This window comes from Cotesia typhae, unplaced genomic scaffold (assembly GCF_013202065.1).
Source record: "Cotesia typhae breed Kobodo isofemale line unplaced genomic scaffold, CoteBio_Ctyphae contig_5, whole genome shotgun sequence".
Lineage (NCBI taxonomy): Eukaryota > Metazoa > Arthropoda > Insecta > Hymenoptera > Braconidae > Cotesia > Cotesia typhae.
Window position 1 is genome coordinate 12,374,563 of NW_027423757.1, and position 20,720 is coordinate 12,395,282.

Below are 20,720 nucleotides of genomic sequence, written 5' to 3' on the forward strand. Positions count from 1 at the left end.
GTTTTCACAGTCTTTTTTATTTTATTTTATTATTCCATTATTATTTCTTACTCTTACTTCTGTTCTTATTCTTATTGTTATACTTTGTCTTTTTATTATTATTGTTATTGTTATTCTATGCTGGTTATTTTTTTGGGAGCACGCCCAAAGTCGTTTGACGCGACAAGATCTGACATCCTTTTGTCCGGACAACGACCAACAGTAAGGACACACTCGACAAAAAGAAGACTAGACCAAAAAAATTTTATATACAGATATATATATTTATGAAAGAAGTTCACTCCAAAGACCGACAAAGTACCGTATAGACTGCTCAAGTCTAGAGTCTAGAGTCTAGTACACAGTATTATACGGTACAGTCGAGCATGGAGCATACAGAGTAGTTGCGGCATACTCAATAGAAAAAGATGTGTCGCGAATCGACAAAGGAACCACCGACACACCGGGGTTACGTCGCCGTACTTCTTTTCTGCATTCTATTGTTGAGATTTTATTTCTTTTACTAGTATATTCCTCCCCAAGTACAATCTCCTCCTCCCAGTGTCAACCAGATTTTCTTCAGCTTTAAACTATTTTATTTTTAACGTCAAGTTTCAGAATTGACAATTCACTCTTTTTTAATCTTACTCTAATATCGTTTTTAGAAATAATTGTTTAGTCATTTTATTAGCTTTCAATTTAAAAATATTTTCATTTCAAACAAGCTAGTTGTTTATTATCAATTTTATTGTATCTTGTAAATTTTGTAAATGTCACTATTATAATTTTTTTTTAATAAATAAATTTACTCCGAAAAATTATTTCTAAAAAATTGTATTTTTTAATTTTCTAAATGTCAATATTTTGATCTCATTTTTTTTTTGTTAAAAAAAAATTTTTAAAATTAATTATTATCTGCTAAATTTATTCTCATGTATTTTTTTGTAGAAAATTTAATTTTCTTCATCAATTTGATCATATCTTGTATCAATTTTTTATATTTTTTTTTAGTTTGCGTTATTACTATAATTATTATCATGATAAAAAATAATATATGTAAAAAAATAAAATTTGATCAAGATCCCAAGTATCTCGGCATGTCTCAGAGGAGATGAGCGCCAAGAGAAAAGCGTAGTAGCGAATTTCGAAGGAACGTCGCGTGACAGGATTTACGGTAGTTTCGTGGCCGTGCTCTCGAGTTTTCCTCATCCTCTTTCTAGGGCCAGAATTCTATCTGTCTTTATTCGGAAGGTTTAGTCAGGTAAAAGACGTATTTGTGTGCACAAGCATAGACAAAGATGTACTGAGGTGCATTCTGGTGGGCAAGGGGGGCTGAGGTTTGAGGTTCTGGGTCGTAGGTTCGGGCAACTTCTAGAGACCCCGCGATAACGAGTCTAACGAGAGAGACAGTCAACGGCCGTCTCCCGTCTGCTGAGTCTGGAGCAAGTTCCTGGAGAGTTTGAACAAGGTTTAGTGGCTGTCAGTGGCTAAAAGTTACAACTCACGAGCTATTCAAGACGCGTTCCCTCACTATCCTCAAAGAGCTCAAACTATAACTATAACTATAGCTATAACTGTGCAACCCTTGCAAACATATATTCACCGCACGAGTTACTTATGCTACAACTCTTTCCTCCGTACTCTCTATGTAGCTTCCAAACTGATTACACCGCACCGCAACAGATTTTAATCCTAAATATTTATCCACAACTACACCGCACCTATCAATTTTAATATTAACTTTTAATAAAAGCGCTTACATCAACAAACTTGTCGACAAACCAGTAAACGGTAAATTTACGCCTTCGTACATGTTTCAAACACATATTTGTGCTGTATACATCGTATTTTGATAGCGAAAAGCCGTAAATTTGAATTTTGCTCGTCTATAAGGAGACAATTTTTGTGCAAATAACTATTATTAGCGAGCAAACTTCAAAAGAAGTGATGAAAAACATAAATAGTATACGGTGAGAAACATTATTAATGTTTGCTTTATCAGAGCAGTGTTTTTTTGTAATTTTTAGTATTAAAAATTTTTATCAATTTCAGACAGAAAAGTAAGTAACACAAATTATACAGAAAAAAAAATTAATTAAATCGAGTGAATAATTTTGAAGAACTTCGTCTTCTTCATTTGAGTAGAAAAATTTTTAAACTAAGACATTTTTCTGGTTTCAGTAAATTTTACTTGATTTAATTTAATTTTCTGGTTTCAGTAAATTTTACTTGATTTAATTTAATTTTCTATCTGCGTAGGTATTAATGCCTAACCATTTTGTTTTTAATAAAAAAAGACAGCTAAATAGAATTATTTTTTAATAAAAATATCAATTGCAAAAAAAAAAACATAGGCTCTTTTTGTCATTTAAAACTTCAAATGGAGCAAAACAAAAAGTGAAAATGAATTTTAGTTCAAAAATAGATAAAAAAAAAAAAATTTTTTTTTTTTTTTTTTTTTTTTTTTTTTTTTTTTTTAATTACGATATAAACGTTATAAATATTGAACTGAACAAATGTGTTATCCGGTATCGCGAAAGCTGAAGTAAATTGAATTTAAAAGCCATCACGTAGACAGGAAAATATCCGTCAATTATCGCGACTATTTAATATACTTTCAGTTTTTATTTAAATTCGTAGTTTTCGTCGCGGATTTTGAGGCCATTATCGGTCTAGGTAATTGCTATTTTTTCTACTCACCCCGACTAAAAGCGTTATGAAAATGTGTACCGAGGTTTATAGACATGGTGTTTTTCGTCGGAGAGATATACATACAGATCAGACGAGCTATAAACATAAATATAAAAGTGTAAAACTCGTAAAAGGTTGAGAAAATGTCTAGCCTGTTTATTTTTTACGAAGAACCAGCCTAAGATGTAAGTACCGCGAAGGAGCCTGCTTCTCGGACATTTTTATAGCCGGGCTCCCTCCCAGTCGACGGAAATAAAAAAAGGAAAAAAGAGAGAGAAGATGTTTATGTGCGCGAGCATTCGAGAGAGTCGAGGGTTAAAATTACAAGTGATATTTCCAGGCCCTTGGAGCAGCCTCCACTCATGTGAAAAACGCCCGATTGATGAGGAGCTAAAGAGAAACTAAGCAAAGCAAAGCAACCAGAGTACTTGCAACCTAGCACACCACGACGCCGACGATGGCCCTCAATGACTCGCTCCTTGTCGATAGCTATCTTTTATACACTCTAACTACTTAACTACTTTGTTAAGTTTCTCTTTTATCTTGCCAAGAGACTGTTGTGTTGATCAATTCACTATTGATGAGTGTTTTCATCGAAAGGTTTTCTTGATATGATAAAAAAGGAAAAAAATAATGATATATCAACAGCATTGATTTTTTCCTTTTTATTTTTTAAATGTAAACGCTACTAAATTTGTCTTTCTTATTATAAATTCCAAAGGACAGAATCTAGAGAATATACATGAGATATATACCGGGAGTGAGCCAGATAAGACAGCTAATTCAATAATGAGATAATTTTAAGCGCGGTGAACCGTAATAAAGTTCGAGGAACGATTCAGAGACGAAAAAACTTTAAATATCTAGGTCAATTAGTGGAAATTAAAAAAATTACTCTGATTTTTACTTTTACATCGAAATTTTTTAGCTGTATAATTTAGTATAAAAATTATTAAAATTTATTGAGTTATTTAAAAAAAAAAAATATTGATAGAAATTAAAACTAAAATAGTTATTTTTTATTTTTAAAAAATTTTTTATCTCAGAACAAAATTATTTTATAGTCAACTTTATTTCTTCTAAAAATTTATGATTAAATTCTTTATTAAATTCCTTAATTTTTTTTTAATCGCTTCCAACTAAATTAAAAAAAAAAAAAAATTTTTTTCTTTAATCAAGTATTTTTTTTCCAATTTTAAAATAACTATTTGTTTACCGCCATAAATTACGAGAATACCAACCCGAGCTTAATTGACGTGGAATCAGATACATAATAAAATGTTTTACAGGCGAAAGATCCTCGCGGTAGCAAACTAATCTCCGAGATTCCTCCCTTGTACCTCAACACAAAATCCTCCCTTGTATTCGTACGTTTTCACTTATTCCCGGTACTTTTTCACGGTTATTTTTTAACACCGGGAAGATTGCACTCGAGGCTTTCTCTGGATTTCCCAGAGCCTCAGGCGGTAACTTCTTCCCGGCAGTAATTTAAAGAAAGATTCTCCGAGAATCTTTTTCAAGGCCTTCCCGCTCCTAGATAGAATCTCTTCGGTGAAGGTGCAATTGCTCGAGTGTTATCCGTCGCTTACCTTTTTTTATTCTCCTTACTTTAAAATTTATTTATAAAAATACGGCAGAGGAGAAGGGAAATAAAAAATTATATATTTATAAATAAAAATAAATATATAAATATGTATAAGGAAAAAGGAGCTGAGAATTCTGGCGACTGGTCCCAGAAATCTTACATTTCTCCCTCCTCTCCCTCCTCCTTCATCTAATGTTAATATTTTTCTCATTTCCGCCAGCTTACTAGCTTGAGGCGAAGGTTGCCTATTTCGCTATCCGCTTCAGACTCTTTTCCGTATTCTGTATTCCGTATTTTTTTTTCCCCCTCCCCTTGACCCGGTTCGTTGTCAGAAACCGACCATTTTATATAAAATTTTTTACTTATTTTTAAAATAACAAAAAAAAATAATAATAATAATAATATAAAACATTTCTTAGCCTCCTCCCTGCGCTGTCATATATATTTTATACATTCATATTTGCCGCAGCGCTCTACACCCTACAAGCCCGCCAGCTTTCTCTCTCTCTCTCTTTCTCTCTCTCTCTCTCTCTCTATATTGAATTCTCAATTTCACGACTCGCTCATCTGTAAGATCAAAGATATATGTATGAAGTCATTTTTCCGCATAATATGTATAATACCTCGACATCTATGCGCTTACATAACCCACTAAGAAGAAGAAACCCTCCGGTATAATTCCACAATTATAATTACCACAATTGGGAAGTCAAGTACCTTGCACTGCTCCATACACCACTCGTATATATATTTATAAATAAATACAAGTGCAAGGAGCTGAAAGCGATTTCGCCGGTCGACTCGACCTTGTCGCTGCACAGGTCACTGCATTGTATCGCTCTAGAATTTCTGTTAAATTAAACGCTCCGACAATCCACGTCGACTAATTCGCGACTCATCATCATTATTATCATTATCATCAGTCTCGGGCAGTAATGGTATTCTCGTTATTAATATTGCGATTTATTGATCGTTTTTTTTTTTTATAAAATTCAGGAATAATTTTTCTCAAATTACTAGTTTGTAATTTTAATTATTAAATTATTAATTTTAAAAAATAAATTAAATATTCTAGGCTTTGGTTGTCAATTTTAAGCCACCTATAATTTTTTTACTAAATTCAGTGTTTAAAATCTCCGATAGATGGCGAACGGTCGCTAAAATATCTCCCTACTAGAGAGTTAAGTCTGAGTGATTAAGATATGAAGTAAAAAATTTTTGTTTCTCTTCTTACAAGCTTCTGGTTTTGTTTTTTAGTTTAATCAACTGTTAAATTAATTTTTGATTAATTTAAAATAATAATTAACCGAAAAATTTCTATAAAAAAAAGAATTTAAAAATTAAAACTGATAAAAGAATCAATCAAAATTTTTTCATAGGGTTTTTTTCCTAATTTTTCTTTTTTGATTTAACAAAATAACCATAATTATACAAAAAAAGTTCATTAAACTTTATAATTTTCTAAGAAATTAATAGTAATATTCATTAACTTTAAAAATGAAATAATTTTTTATTATAAAACGAGTAAAATTCTTCTCTAATTGGTAATTTTCCAAGAAAATGAATTCCATTTTTCTTCTAACCGCAAATTTTTCATTATTGCCATTATCATGATTAAGAGTCAGACTCTTTGCAGCAGGTTATGGGCCCATAGCGATATTATTAATGAAATCCCACATTATAAGTTCCACGAGAAATTCTCCTCGGACAGATCGATTGCAGCAGTCTGACAGCTTCCCCTTGACTTTTCTGAGGTCGTCTTTTGACTGTAGTACCACCCAGTACGATCAGAGGCTCGAAGAGTCCCTAAGGGCACGATAGGAGCTCGTCTTTCGATCGATAGCTCTGGCTTTCGATTTTTGCTTTCAGGAGCAGACCTTTCCTCCTCAACTTCACCGAGTTTAACCGAGGCATACCCACACAGACGTATTTAAAGACTGGCAGACTGAGTCACTAGATGATTTATGTCGGTACAGGATGTTCCGAGTGACCCTCCGGCGTTTTTTCATCACGTACACGATCGGCAGTCCAGTCCATAGTCCCTGCTCCGCAGTCTGTGGCAAATAGTCAGCCGTATACCCTTTTTTTTTTATTAACACCTTACTTCTCTCCCTTTGTCCTTTTCTCCTTTATTTCTCTTATCTTGGAGGAATGGAATCAAATGTACCCGGTTCGGTCGGGTCTATATTTAGACTAAATACATATAATACCACGTAACACTTAATTTAACTCCTGTACTTATCATTCGCAGTCCCATAACTGTTGCGTGACGTCACTTTTTAACGCGCAAGCGTCAAAATATGTTCACGCGTTGATCGTTATCTCATCTCTATCGTCTCTGATATGAGATTTTTTTTTCTTTTCTTATGCAATCTATTTTTTCCGATACACTGACTTTTAATTTATAGAATTGTTAATACAATGTCAGAAATAATTCATTTTATTCAAGAAAAATATTCTCTTTAAAATTTAACTCTTGCTTTTAAATATAAATAGAAAAAATAAATTATTGAATAACGAAAAAAAATTAAAAAGACAATATTTTGATCGAAAAATACTTTTAGTCTTGAATCAAAAATATTCTTCAATTTTTCCAATCTAAAAAAGAAGTCAGCACAAATTTTATAACTTTGTCTTATTAAAACTTGTTCTAAAAAAAAAAAAAAAAATCAATATCTTATTTCACAGAAAATTAAATTTTCTAAAAAAAAAATATCTCTTATACTTTTTTCACACTTTCAATATTTAACCAAGAATGAAAATTTTTCCCAGACTACTTTAAAATTTTAATTTTTCCCAATGGATAATGTAAAATAATTAATGTGTACCTGAGAGGATTAACCAGTGGGATTATCACCGGATCGTTGGTCGAGAATTTCCAGCAAATCACTTACACTCCACTGGAGAGCGTTAATTTTTTAGTGTATAAACTATTTCCGCGTTATGTTTACATTACCATCAGAATTAAGCTCTGCAAATAATACCAACACGATAATAATCAGATTGAGGTGAGAAGATTGTTCAGTCGACCACCAAAATACGCTCATAACGAGTCTATTAAACAACAAAACAGCGATAACGGGGTTTTTGATGGTAATGCTGATAAAATAAAACAAATTAAAGTTATCTCCTCGCCTCTTTATTCTATTCTTGCAGACACTAAGCGCATATATTTTAATTATCAAAGGAGTGTATTCCGTGCTCAACTCAACAAGATAGTATTATGCAGGAGATATCTCCAGTAGTAGAAGCGGTTTAATTCCTTGATGGTGTAGCGGAGGCGAGGATATAGCGAAAAGTGATTTCCATTTTCAGTTATACATATATTCTGATCCTACGAGCACATTAAAGGAATATGTAGTCTAGTCCGATTATCGGAGTTCAACTCCCCGGTGACTTGCTGGCTACTCTATCCTCCTCTATCCTCTGCCCGTGTAACGACACTTGTTCACAAGTATCCACTGACTTCCACTGAAAAGCAGATCCGCAATGCTGCAAAGGACCTGGAAGGATCAGTCGTGTGTTTCTCTAATTCAGCTCCGCATACTTGCCAACATTTCGCAGCTCTTTTACCCACACTGCATTCCGTTACAAATTAATGTGGGAACATATGAAGCTGCATATTATACTGAGGCATCGCAAACAACCGAAGCTCCAAGGGACCCCGAAGTCCATGAACGGCACTGTTTTAACGATCGAACCCACGGACTAATTACTGAATTCCAAATTCCGTAAGAGAATTCCTTACGATCGCTGCACAAGGGTATACATTAATTCTTCATGATGGAAAGTATTATTACGGGCATAATCAGGCACTTTATTCCGTCAATCAACAATGTCGTTTTTGTTCAAGCTTGCAGACTGTCTTTCGAGTTCTTTGTGGAGGAATTTAAAAATCCCAGGAACAAAGAGATAAAGCCGCTGACAAACAGATCTTATTGATCAATAATTGGTGGAGCTTTAGTAACGGAAAATCGATCGGAATAATAATAGTGATAGTATTTAATGGAAAAATAATATTTTAAATCAGTAATGGATATATCATTCAATTAAATATATTTTATGGCTCAGAGAAATATTTTTGGGGATAAAAATTTATTTTAATTAGTCAATGTATCATATTTTCCATTAAAAAAATATATAAATTTATTAATGACTAATAAAATCTTCTCTTAAAAAAATTTAATATATTATTTTAACATTAAGAAATTAAATTTAATAATTAATATAAATCCTAATACAATAAGAAATTTAATTTACTATTTACACCTCTAAAAAATTTGATTATAAAAATATTTGACAACGTCTCGTCATAAAAATTTATTAAAAGTTTTTCCAAAAGTCAAACTTTCTTCTTTAGCTAGTTTACATTTTTTTGGTAATTGAGTTAGACTTTTTGTCCGAGGTATTGATGCGTCGGGTAATCGGCTCGCTACACCCTCGACTCTATATTGCGAATGTGTATAGCAGACCATACTATAGCATCCTCGGAGGAGAGGATTCACAGTGCATGGCTAGAATGGGATATAAAGAGACGAGGGTTCGAGACGTCGCGTTGCAGTTAAATTTGCATCTCGTATACATTATGTAAATCGACGCCGTCGCTTCCCAGGATATATACCCCGAGGACACTTTGTAATCGTACCCGATTGACTCTCGGGAATTTTATATGCTACGCTATATTTATTTTTGTTCATAGTCAGCTGCCCGCGGGCATATTTTTAACGTCTCACGCGAAACTAATTCCAACTAATAGATATGCTAAATTATCATTCTCCCGAGCAGAGAACAATGTGCGATAGAGAGCAATATATCTATTATATATATATATATATATATATATATATATATATATATATATATATATATATATATATATATATACACATGTATATAATATGGGAATAGAAACTCCTATCCGGCTGCAGAATGACGATGAAGTGTCAAAGACATCGGATATTGACATCGAATAGTGATTTAATAAACATAGACTCTATTGTCATAGTGTACCGTATACATATATACATATATATATGTATATATCCTATATATAGATTCAATATTGTCTCTCCATTGACTGGCGTGAGAGAGCCTTCCCACCCCTGCCTCAGACTCGACATACGTGTTTGTTATTTGTTTTTATTTTTTTCCACATTTCTTCGATAGTCCCCAGCACAATAATGCGCATTTTTATCTCGGAATTCACCTGCAGTTTAAATTAATTCTATCTCCACACATACGAGAGGTCCGAATAAATATTAAAATTTTTTAACATAAATAATGAATTTACTCATGACCGGCCCGTTCCACTTGTCAGAGCAATGGGAATAATTAAAACCGAATAATAGTTTTTTATTTTACACTAGTTATCTTCTCGGTCTTGTGCTTGGATTATTAACTATTATTATAATTATAATAAAGAATACTGAATACTTTCAGAGCAATAAACCAAGTTATTCAACGCGCTTTTAGTTTTTTGTTAGTTCAAACTTTAAATTAACAACAGAATCTAGAAACAAGATAAATAGATATACGATTAGATTTTATCCGATAATTCAAGGAGTTGGATTAAGTTTTAAAGTTTTCTGTGTTTAAGCGGAAATTTGTTTAGAAATTTCAAATGAAAGCTCTCGATGAGTGTAATATCAAGATGAGCTTATTATCTTCAAAAATATCATTAGTTAAAAAAATTTTATTATATTTAAAAATCTTTCCTTCATTATTCTTTAGTCGAGTATTAATGATTTATTTATACTTGGATAGTCGTTAGAAGCTTGCAAGGATAATGAGCAATTTCGAGAGTATGGACAAACGGTGAGGGTTTGGGAAAGTAAAGGGTTAGAGAACCCGAATGAAATTAATCTTCAGCACACTAGCAGTTTCTGGTGATTAGTTTCTGACTAGATCTTTGATGTAAAGTCTTAGTAGTCAGTCTCGTTATTACGTCAGACTTATTTTCATCCAGGTTTTATTTTCGATTCGCCGGTAAAGTAAATCCAATCGTCGATTTATTAACTTCAGGAGCAATAAAAAAATATTAATTGGGTCTCGGACAAAAAGCGGGTGTTTTTATTAAACGGTAACCAGCGGGCGTAAATGGGGATGAAAAAGGCTATAATTCAGCCCGAGATTTAACGAGTATACTGAGTAATCCTTACGGTTTATCCTCATTCGTCGGGCAGACGTTAAATAAAAACAAAAATAAAAATAATGGTAATTAGGTAATGAATTTTAAAAAGTTACCGCTTATAAATTTATTCTCACGAGGTCTTTTATAAAGTTTTCTTCTTTAAACTCAGGGTTTCTCGTAAAAGTAGACACGGTGCACAACTATCGTTCAAACTAACCATATAGATATATATCTACATATGGATTGCCTTATAGATATTTTCGGCACGTCTGCAACTCTGCACTCGCTACCGGTATTGGCTCGTGATTGTAATGTGAAAAAGAATATAAGTATAAAAATAAAAGACAAACAAGACCGAGCGGAGATAAAAAAGACTTTGGGTTCTCTTTTTATCCAGTCTGCCCGGTTTTTTGTATTCTCAGTAGCCAGGATCTGTCTAATGGAGTAAAAATCTTAGTCCTTTAGTGTACTAGACTTCACTCTAAGCGCATAATAATAATAATAATAATAATAATAATAATAATAATAATAATAATAATAATAATAATAATAATAATAATAATAACAATTTATATAAATGCTATTATTATTGGTATTTCATAAATAAAAAAAAAAAGAATATGTACTGCTAGCAGATAACGATTTTTGACAAATTCCAATCAAGAGAAATATTTTTATCTGGGTACCGCTCAATTGAATTCCGATAACCCTCGTCACTCGAAAATACTCTACAAAAATACAATAAATAATAAATAATTTAATAGACCGTGAGTTGATACTGTGAGCCTGATGTTAACAATTAAAAAAAAAATAAATAAATCTAAAATATCCTGCCCATCTTTCAATTTATCATCTAAAAATCTAAACTATCTCTCGGTATATTATTTACTCAATAAATAATATATCATGAACGGACGATGCGAGGGTTTTCACCGTAAACTTTGGCGGAGAGGATGGGACTAGACATTAGACACTAGACACTGCTGGTTGGCCTAGCAGTATAGTAGTATAGTAGTATAGTAGTATAGTAGTAGTATAGTAATACCGGGTCGGTGGTTGTCTGATCGCAGCCCCACGATCACCATCGAGAGAGCCAGAAGCTGAGTTTCATTACCGAGTGTAAACTCGAGATCCGTTAGCTTTCCACCCTCTTTCTCTCTACCCTGTTCCGTCCGTTAATTTTGGCCTCCCCGTCGTTGTACACTAAATCTATTTTATCGGACATTCACTTCCACTTATACTTAAACCAAAATTGGTGTTAGTTGTGGAAGCGGTTAACAGTGTATTGGTAGACAATTAGTCAGCCAACACAACAAGCCCGAAGATTTTTATCCATTAAGCGAATTGGAACCACTTGGAGCGGTCCAAGGACAGAGGAACATAAGAATCATCAGACAAAAGTACTTGGGGAAAGTTTAAATGCGAAGGTCAAGTTTAAATGCCGTTTTCACTCGGTGTCTGACCAAATACTCTTAGCTCTACTTTGCGGAGGTTTGTAATTACGATTTGCCGAGTAGTTCTCAAGCACACGATCAACCGCTCTACTTTATTCTGTTCAAAAAGGTAAATTCTGTTTAAAAAGGTCTCTAAAATAATATAAATAAAGTGGAGCGTGGAGTAGATGAGGAGAAAAATGTGAGCGGATTTCTCCCGAGAGCTCAAGTCGACCCAGTTTTCCCGTCGCGATTAATATCATCCGATGTAAGATGTAAGAACTGGAAACAGCAGAGGAGAGGAAAGATGGAGCATCTCCAAGAGGCGTGTACTGTCTACTGGCGATATAGATCCTCGGTGTACGTAAACACGATTCCGAATCCTTTAAGACAAACAACTGTTTTAAATATTCAGACGGCTGGTGGTAATGCTCCGGTAAAAAATAGGTTGAATAACTCAAGGAATACTGTCGAGGAACGTGACAATCCTCGTGAGCTGGAGATCCGCCGAGAAGCCGAGAATAGACTCCTCGCTACACATTTATTCCTCAAATGTCAATGTGCAAGTATCTACGTGGGCTTGTGGTGATGTAAAACTATCCCGATAAAAATGAGTGTAGATTCTTGCGAGGAAATCTCCTCTCCTCAATCGATTTACTTTATTTTATTCTATTCTATTCTGGTAGTGCTTTTTTAAAACCTCTTTACCGTTTTATTTTACCGATACTCCTTTTCGAGGTACAACCCACCATCCAGGATTGAGTATTGACGTGCTGATGTTTCACACGTACCCGACCGGAATGTACACCGATTCCCGGTTAAAACATAAATATTTGGCAACTCTACTCCACATTGTTCGTCTTTTTTGGTACACAACTTTTCGACCACATTATCCCCCTCCTCTACTGCCGGTAATTCTGTTTAACCCGAAAATAACAATGTATAGTCCGTACAGTTATTATTATTATTCATTTAATTTATTGTTATTGTAACTAGCAACCTTGCAGTCACTGTGTGACTTGTGAATTATAAAAAATTCAAATTTTGCTTTGTTAAATAATGACTTTTGTAAATTACACTGTACTTTTTTAAATATTGACGTTTTTAAAGATATAAGCTCATCCCGATGTTGATATTTAGAATTTAACCAAAAAAAAAAAAAAAAATTATCATTCTTTTAACTATAAAATGTATTTTTTAAACAAAACATCCTCTTCAACTTGGTAAGCTCGCTTGAGTAAATAAAAAATTTTTGCAATTTACACGAATGATATAAGGTTATTTTTGGAGTTGTTTTTTTTTTTTTTTATTTTTTTTTATTTTTACGTTTCAATGACTCGAGCTGGATACCGTTTAATCAATGGATTTCATTTAAAGCAGAATTATATTGATAATAAAACAAAGTTACCGTTCAAATAACTGAATTCAACTGCAGCGGTAATGAGTGAAATAAATTATCTCTGTAAAATGTAGAGCGACGTTTTAAAATAAACTGAATTAATTGTGTATGTTGATTGTCGGTGTTATAGATTGTTTAAATATTATGCAATTACAATAGCTTGTAATTTTTAGAATTTGATCATTTAAATTGCTTTTAAAGGGAACAAAATTATTTTATTTATAAATACTAAGTTGGTTGAATTTTAATGATGTTTCTTAAGTCCAGATAAGGATTTGGGTATTTTAAATACGGTTCTTTTAATTCAAATTAATGGATTTTAAGACATGATGGTAAGCAGTTACTTGTGGACTTATTTTTGAATTTTAATGGAAAGACTTTTCAACTTTTTTTTTATCTTCAAATGTATTTTAAAATTAATTAATGGTTAAAAAAATTTTACTAGCTGATCTTTCACAATTTATGTATACAATTGAGAGACTTTTTAAATAAATTCTAAAAATAGCATCAATGTGATAAAATCAATAAAAGATAGTTCAATGAATGAAATGACAGAATTAGCTCATTAAATTGACAAACTATTTAAAACTCCTCTTAAAACTTGACATATAAAATTGACTATGACAAAAAAATTTATATTGATAAAATAATTAATTTGATTTAAGATCAAAATTTTGAAAAATGTCTTTTTAAATCTAGTAAAATTTATTTAAACAATTTTTTGAAAATATTTTTAATGATTCAGCTTCTTTCTAATATTAAATTGAACTATAAGAACTATTTTATAATAAAAATTTCCCACTCTGTTATAAACGATCTCGATCAAAAAGTGTTTATAAAAAATGCATTATCACGAAGCTTAATCGAACTAAGGCATAAAATTTGCGAACGCGGCGATGGCTAACGAAATTTAGCGTCCTGTTTGGCAAACAAATGCCCATGTTAACCCATTAACTCGTTCCGGAGATGAAATTTGTCTATATATACCAGGGGCATATCGGCGGAGAGAATCATCGCTTTGAATTTTCACGGTCTCTCTCTTTTTCTGTCGCACGAATGCACATAATGCCGCAGAGTGAATATCGCAGTATCGTAGCGAGTAGAATGGACATCGAATGGGGAATGGCGCTCACAAAACTCAACTCCTATCCCCTATATCCATCCACTCTACTTCTGTCGCGCGTCACTTGCGAGCTATAAAGCCCCGGCTGACCAAACTCTGCTGCCCAATTTTCATCCCGCCACACAATTCATATTTTATTTTCTTCTATTTCTATTTCTATTTCTATTTCTATCACTCCAAACGCCAAATCCCGGGAGGAAAAAGCTAAAAATAAAATAAAATCCTGAGAGACTTTATCCATACCCGTTCCAGTGTGCGCAAGCTATTTTTTATACATTTCTCAAAATTCCCGGCTCCCTAAAGGAGTAATATTTGATATCGCGCGAATAGTTGTTCGCTACAGACTATAACTTTAAAGAAAAGATAAAAAAAAAAAAAACAAAAAAAAAAATGAATTTATTGCGTACTTAGGAAAAGCACGTGGATCCATCACCTCGGTGATTCTTTTTTTGCGTCTACGTCTACCTTCTACCTTCTATTCACCCTCTTTGCTGGGTTCTGCCTACTCTGCTTTTTCCCTTTTTTATCACAACTCCCTCTCTCCCCCTCATGTTCCACAGACGCCATCTGCCTACCAACCGTACTCCTATATTCTCTCCATCATATCCATATCTCTCGGTTAAATTTAATTGAACACCGCCTCTTCTCTATTTTCTTTATCATTCATCCCTTTCTCTGCATAACCCAACACATATTACCCTGTAAACCTGTACTGTTATTATTGTTATTTTATATATTACAGGTATCACCTTCACGGGTATTAGTCACCCAGAATTTCCATCTTATTCCGCTTTTCAGTCTCTCGAGGCCCCTCAGGCAGTATTATAACGATCATTTATTTATGAACTCTACACTCAATGACACCTCAATCACATATGACAAAAAATCTGATTTTGGAGCTAGAAGTTAGCCGCTACTCGCCATTTTTTAAGTTTCCGGTGTTGAAAAATTATAAATTAAAATTCTCTTTAATTTTTTTTCTTAGTTGGGAAATTTTAATTTTTTTGAAGAGTTAAATTTCTGATAATTTTAAAAAAATTTTTAATTAAAAAAAAAAATATTTTCTCCAAATTAAAAAAATTATAGAATATTCTACAAAAATATTACATTTAAAACGTGGCAACTAACTTCCAGCTTATAAAAAAATTCATCGAAAAAAAAAAAAAATAAATATATCCAAACCTGTACACTAAATCCTGCCGAAGCTCTCTACATTGCGGATAAATATTAGCGAAATCCAGACACCCCTTGGAATTCCCCCGGAAAATTAGAGTCCTCGTAGCGCATCACCATAAACTACCGCTCAATACACGTCTCTCGAATTAGACAGCAAATTTTCGTACCGATTTGCTTCCTCCTCAGAGTACATATCCAGCAAATCCACCGGCAAGAGTAGCAGCATATCACCCACGCTTTCCATGGTAAGTACAACTAACAGTTACCGGGGTCTCGAGATTTACCGTCTCACGCAATTATTCCCTCGGTTTATCCGAAATCCCCGGCTTGGCTCCGAGTGTCGGGTTAGATAAATAAAGTTAAATAATGTAAATTAAAATAACTTACCCGGCGACACATTGTAAGCTCCATTCCTCCTTTATCTCGGTCACGACTGCAGCATCCCAATTAGCCACTTTCACTCACCTATAATTCCACAGATCCCATTATTAATTATTAATTATTAATTATTGGGCAACAATTAAGATATAATTAAATCAAGCACAGTACACTCAACAACCCACTTAATATTATTTATTTTTAAAAATATCGCCAGCTATTTTATTAATTCTCGGTGTTTTTTTTTTTTTTTTTTCGTAAATCTGATTCCAGGACTCGGCAAAGGATTATCAGCACTTTGATCGCGTTGATCAATTTGTCAAATCAATTCAAACTAAACAATTAATCTTTGGCTGTCTGTGCCAGCCGAAGAAGAAGAAGAAGAACAACAACAACAACAACAATGACAGCGGTAGAAGTTGATACTGTTACTATCGGAGGAACTGGGATGATTGTTGCAATAATTACAATAATAATAATTATTATTATTAAACGAATAAAAACTCATGACCAGTGGAGGGTTTTTCCACCTACACCTACACCTACTTCTACTTCTAGGTCCAGCCCGCCGCGAAATCCTTCTCGGGCGCTTTCGTTGCTGGTTTTTACTACGCACGAGGAACGAGCTGGCAGCCACCCTGACGAATGATCCAGCATCCAGCTACGCCCGTTACAGCGACCGGGCTACTACTGGAGATCACTGCGTTCCGGCGCAAGCTCTGATTTCGATTTTCCCCGTAAGAAGCGCCACTGATGATGTGCCCACTCTACTCCAGAGTATCAACTTCTCATCCCTTTTTCATCTTCCTCGCAGATCTATAGATGTATATTGTGCTCCCCTTATCCACCCGCATCCGAGAACTACAACCCCAACTGTTGGCTCTTTTTCTCTCCCGCTTGCACGGCCACGTAAAAACTCCCCTGTAGACTCTCCGATGATACTGTGGAGATGTATAAGTGCTGGTCTTTGTCTGTATAATGCCAACTCTCGCTCTGGGGTTGCAAGAAACTAAGATTGTGCTGGTGGTACCCAAGCGAGCTGCTGGGGAGCACTCTGAAGGGTGAATTCTCAAGCTGGCTCAGACGCTCAAAAAACGTTTCGTTTCAGTTTTATTAATATAAATATTACGAGATAAATATCTTTAGCGTGTCGAGGATTCTTACCCGAAGGAGCGGTTGATTAATTTCTCTTTTTAATTCAATGCTTGAAAATTTTAAATATATTTTTCAGATTTATTGTTTAGAATTTGTCTGTTTAATAAAAAATTATCCTTTTTCCACGTCTTTTTTTTTTTTTTTTTTTTTATTCTTATGATCCTTGTTATGATAATTTTAAGAATTTTTTACAATAAATTAATTATTCTTATTCTTTTAAAAAATTTCCTTTAACAAGTAAAATACAAGAAACATTTCGTTAAATTCCCTATAAAAAAAATCATGATTATAATTTTGAAAAAAAAATATTTTTTTCAACACTAATTTATTTTTAAAATAAAGTAAAAAAAAAATTAAAATGTCAGATTTCTGTGATAACTTTTGGGAAAATTAATTACTATAATGATAGCTTTGATTGCAGATTCGTCAATTAAGCTAAAAGCATTGATGATAAATCATCAATACCTGGAGATAATAATATTTGAGCGCAGGCTTCCAGAGGTCATACATAAAATATCTAGCGACTGTACTGTCATCACAAATGTTTACACTCAATCCCCAACAGATAATAAACAGTATAAAATGAAATTTACTTGTTGGTATAAGAACGGGGCGTCAGAGGAGTTGTGTACACATAGACATGTGTACTAGTAACCGTACAGAAGCGTAAATATTTGGGCGTACCTGGGAGTACCTAATCAATGCCCTGAACCTGCTAAGGTATCATCCCCAGTGTCAACTCGTATATGTTGATGTACTTCTCCGCACAGTTAACTATTAATCCTCCAAATAAATAATTAATCCCCCTGTTCTCGTCTTCTCTAATTCCTTTGTAAATCCCCGATCCTCAAATGAATTAATGTCTTTCATTATCAGCAGAGGAAAGAGCACTAGCAATTTCATATTGACGGAGTATTAAATATTTACAGTTAAATCCACACAAGACTTTCCAAAGTTTGTTACCATTACGTCAACTTTATGACTTGTCAGTCAGTTTTATTATAGCATCTCAGAAGTTTAGTTCTAAACCCGATATCACTTTATAGAACAGCATGGTTGAACAAGTGCCTGCGAATTACGGAAACTTTCACCAAGAAGTTTATTTAGTACGTAGTTTCCTTCACTTTGCGGGGTTATGGCCGGGCGCGACTTTCTTGCATTTTTCCTTCGTTTTAATCATCATTTTAGTGGTCCTTTGGCTGCCTTTTGCCATATTCTTGTTCTCCAGCGACTCCATTGAAGACATCATTGAGTCCACCGGGTATGTGCTCAGTGTGACCAATACGATCATCACCATACTCATAGTCCGCTGGAATACTGCGTCAATTACCGCAATTACCAAACACATGAGCGACAATTGGCTCTGCATGACGTCGATTTCAAACCATGACAAACAAATGCTTCAGAAAAATTTATTGACCTCAAAGTTTGTCCTCCGCTCGGTATTTTCTTTTGTTATCTTCTGTCTCATCACTTACTCGACAATGCCGTATGTCTTTGCAGCTATTTTGGGGCTCGAATTCCCTCGCAAAATCGCAAGAGTCGCCTGGTATCCATTTCCTTTGGAAAATTTTTTTGTCATCGCATTGTCTTCTGCCCTTACAATAGCAACAATCTTTATCATCGCGCTGATCGATGTTGCGATTGATACATTTACTATCATGGCAGTTTTTCACTGCGAAGGACAGTTGTCGTTACTCTGCACGACTATTTCCAAATATCGAGGATTAATCAGGCATTCGGGTGATAGTTTTACGGAATCTTTGAGAAGCTATCAAAAATTATGTCCTTGTTTGAAATGCATCGTCGATCATCATGTAGACATTGGTCAATTTGTTGAAGAAATAAATTATTATTCTAATGCTGTTATATTTTCTAAAGCTACTTTTACTATTATTAAATTTTGTGCTATGGGATTTTTTGTCATCGAGGTAAATTAATTTTTTTTTTTTTCACAAGTTACATTTTTAACTAATTAGTTGATTATTTATTTCAGTCAGCGCAAAAGAAAAATATATCGGGAATAATAATTCACTTATTGTATGTATGCTGGGGCGGGCTCAGTATAATTATTTATTGCTCGCTGGGTGAAAAACTGAGTAAGAAAAGTGAGGAGGTCGAAAGAGTAGTATGTGAAATCGATTGGAGCATTAAAAAGAGCAAGCAATCCCGGTCTTTGATGCTGATAATAATTCGCAGTAGAAAAGCATTTGCTCTAACTGCGGGTAAAATTTTTACGATGAACTTACTCTTCTATAAGGAGGCAAGTATATTTTTATAGTTTTAGTGATAGTGATAGTAATAATAACTAGTAACCTGCAGTCACTATATGACTGCTAAAAATTGTGAACTATGAATAAATAAAATTTTGCTTAATTAAATAATATTGCTTTTGTAGCCATAACTCCTAAAATAATGAATTTTCTAATTCTCTTAATAGTATAGATAATAATACCATTGATTATTTTATCTGATCTGCTTCCAGTACATTTTAGCATCTATGTCATATCTCTCCGTCCTTATCGCTATCGGACTGGGTAAGTTTCATTAATGAGAGATTACACGCTACAAAAATTTTTTTAAATATTCTCATCCTGTGAAATCTGGATAAAAGCATATTAAGCACGAACATGTGTACATATGTTTCGGAATACGGTAGTGGTTACTTATTGAATAACAGCTAGATCAGCACGGATGTTGACTCCGTGTTCATAAAGCTCGGTATGAAGATATTTAAACACTTTTAAAACAAGTTAAATCATTTATTTCATTAATATATTAAATACTTAATTAAATAAAAGCTTTCATTTATATTAATAACTTAACTTACATTACTATTTTTAAAATAATTAAATTAATTAAGAATATTTAATAATTTCATTCGCTAAAAGTTAAACTAAAAAATTAAAATCGATAAAATATTTACAATTCAACTATAAAATAAAGTAACAACTTTTTTTAATTAACGAACTTAGCGCAAAAAAGTTTTTCTTCTTTACAATGCGCCAAATATCGGAAGAATTTTTTTCTGGTGAATAATTTTCCACAAAAAGAACGGGAAGATACTAACTGTGAATCTTGTGATTAATTTTTTTCTTCTTTATGCTTCAGGTGATGCAGCAGCTCTTTCAAAGGACTAAAAAAAATTTTTTTTCTTTATTAAAAATTAATAACTACTCTGGCAAATAATTATATGAGTTACTAAATGTAATAAAAAATAAAATAAATAAATAATTATTTGCAGCGGCACTTTTTTACACAATTAACTTACCACTTTTAAATGGATCCATTAAAGCTTCTTTATCTGAACAATCTTCATCAAAATTCAGAAGTCTGTTGAACTCTTCGAAATTATCAATCACTTTGTACTCAAACTTACTGTGATCAAGGTTACAGCTGTCACCCAGCATTTCAATCATCAGATACGTATTTTCTACGATTTCGTTCGCGTTATCAATCAATTTGAGCTTAAACGGCCCGAAGTTATCGCGAAAACCATCCATGTGGGTATATTGGTCATCAATAAGATTGTCGAGCATAAAAAATTCATCAATGCTTTCTCCCAGATAGCCAAGGACTTTTACTTCAAGCTCGCTGGTATCCAGGAGAATGTTATCAACCAACGCAAGATTTTTTAATTCTAAAGACTCAGTCTCCGTAAAATTTTCACA

The 20,720-nt window shown here is 33.3% G+C and overlaps 2 protein-coding genes and 1 long non-coding RNA gene across 4 annotated transcripts in view; 2 read left to right on the plus strand and 1 right to left on the minus strand.

Annotated features, from left to right (window-relative positions):
* The window catches only part of LOC141531019 (uncharacterized), a 75,617-nt gene extending 58,521 nt beyond the window's left edge, over nucleotides 1-17,096 (plus strand). The window contains exons 5-6 of one of the 2 annotated variants that reach the window (XR_012479843.1): nucleotides 16,168-16,631; nucleotides 16,709-17,096. This is a non-coding gene — a long non-coding RNA (uncharacterized LOC141531019). Of the gene's footprint in view, nucleotides 1-16,167 lie in introns of both variants that reach the window. The other variant, XR_012479842.1, reaches the window with a different exon arrangement.
* Task6 (TWIK-related acid-sensitive K[+] channel 6) overlaps nucleotides 1-20,720 on the minus strand; it is an 80,216-nt gene that overhangs the window by 58,811 nt on the left and 685 nt on the right. The window contains exon 2 of the mRNA XM_074248481.1: nucleotides 15,904-15,981. The gene's annotated coding sequence lies outside the window, so the exon portion shown is untranslated. The remainder of the gene's footprint in view (nucleotides 1-15,903; nucleotides 15,982-20,720) is intronic.
* Nucleotides 18,102-19,714, plus strand: LOC141531018 (uncharacterized). The gene is made up of 2 exons (XM_074248487.1): nucleotides 18,102-18,980; nucleotides 19,046-19,714. The coding sequence occupies exons 1-2, from the start codon at nucleotides 18,102-18,104 to the stop codon at nucleotides 19,328-19,330; spliced, it is 1,164 nt and encodes a 387-aa protein (XP_074104588.1). The 3' UTR covers nucleotides 19,331-19,714.

Bases quoted from the DNA above. Each gene is read 5' to 3' on its own strand.
- LOC141531018 (XM_074248487.1), top strand. From the start codon at position 18,102: ATGGTTGAACAAGTGCCTGCGAATTACGGAAACTTTCACCAAGAAGTT. The intron at 18,981-19,045 runs GTAAATTAATTT...TATTTATTTCAG, and splicing joins TGGGATTTTTTGTCATCGAG to TCAGCGCAAAAGAAAAATAT.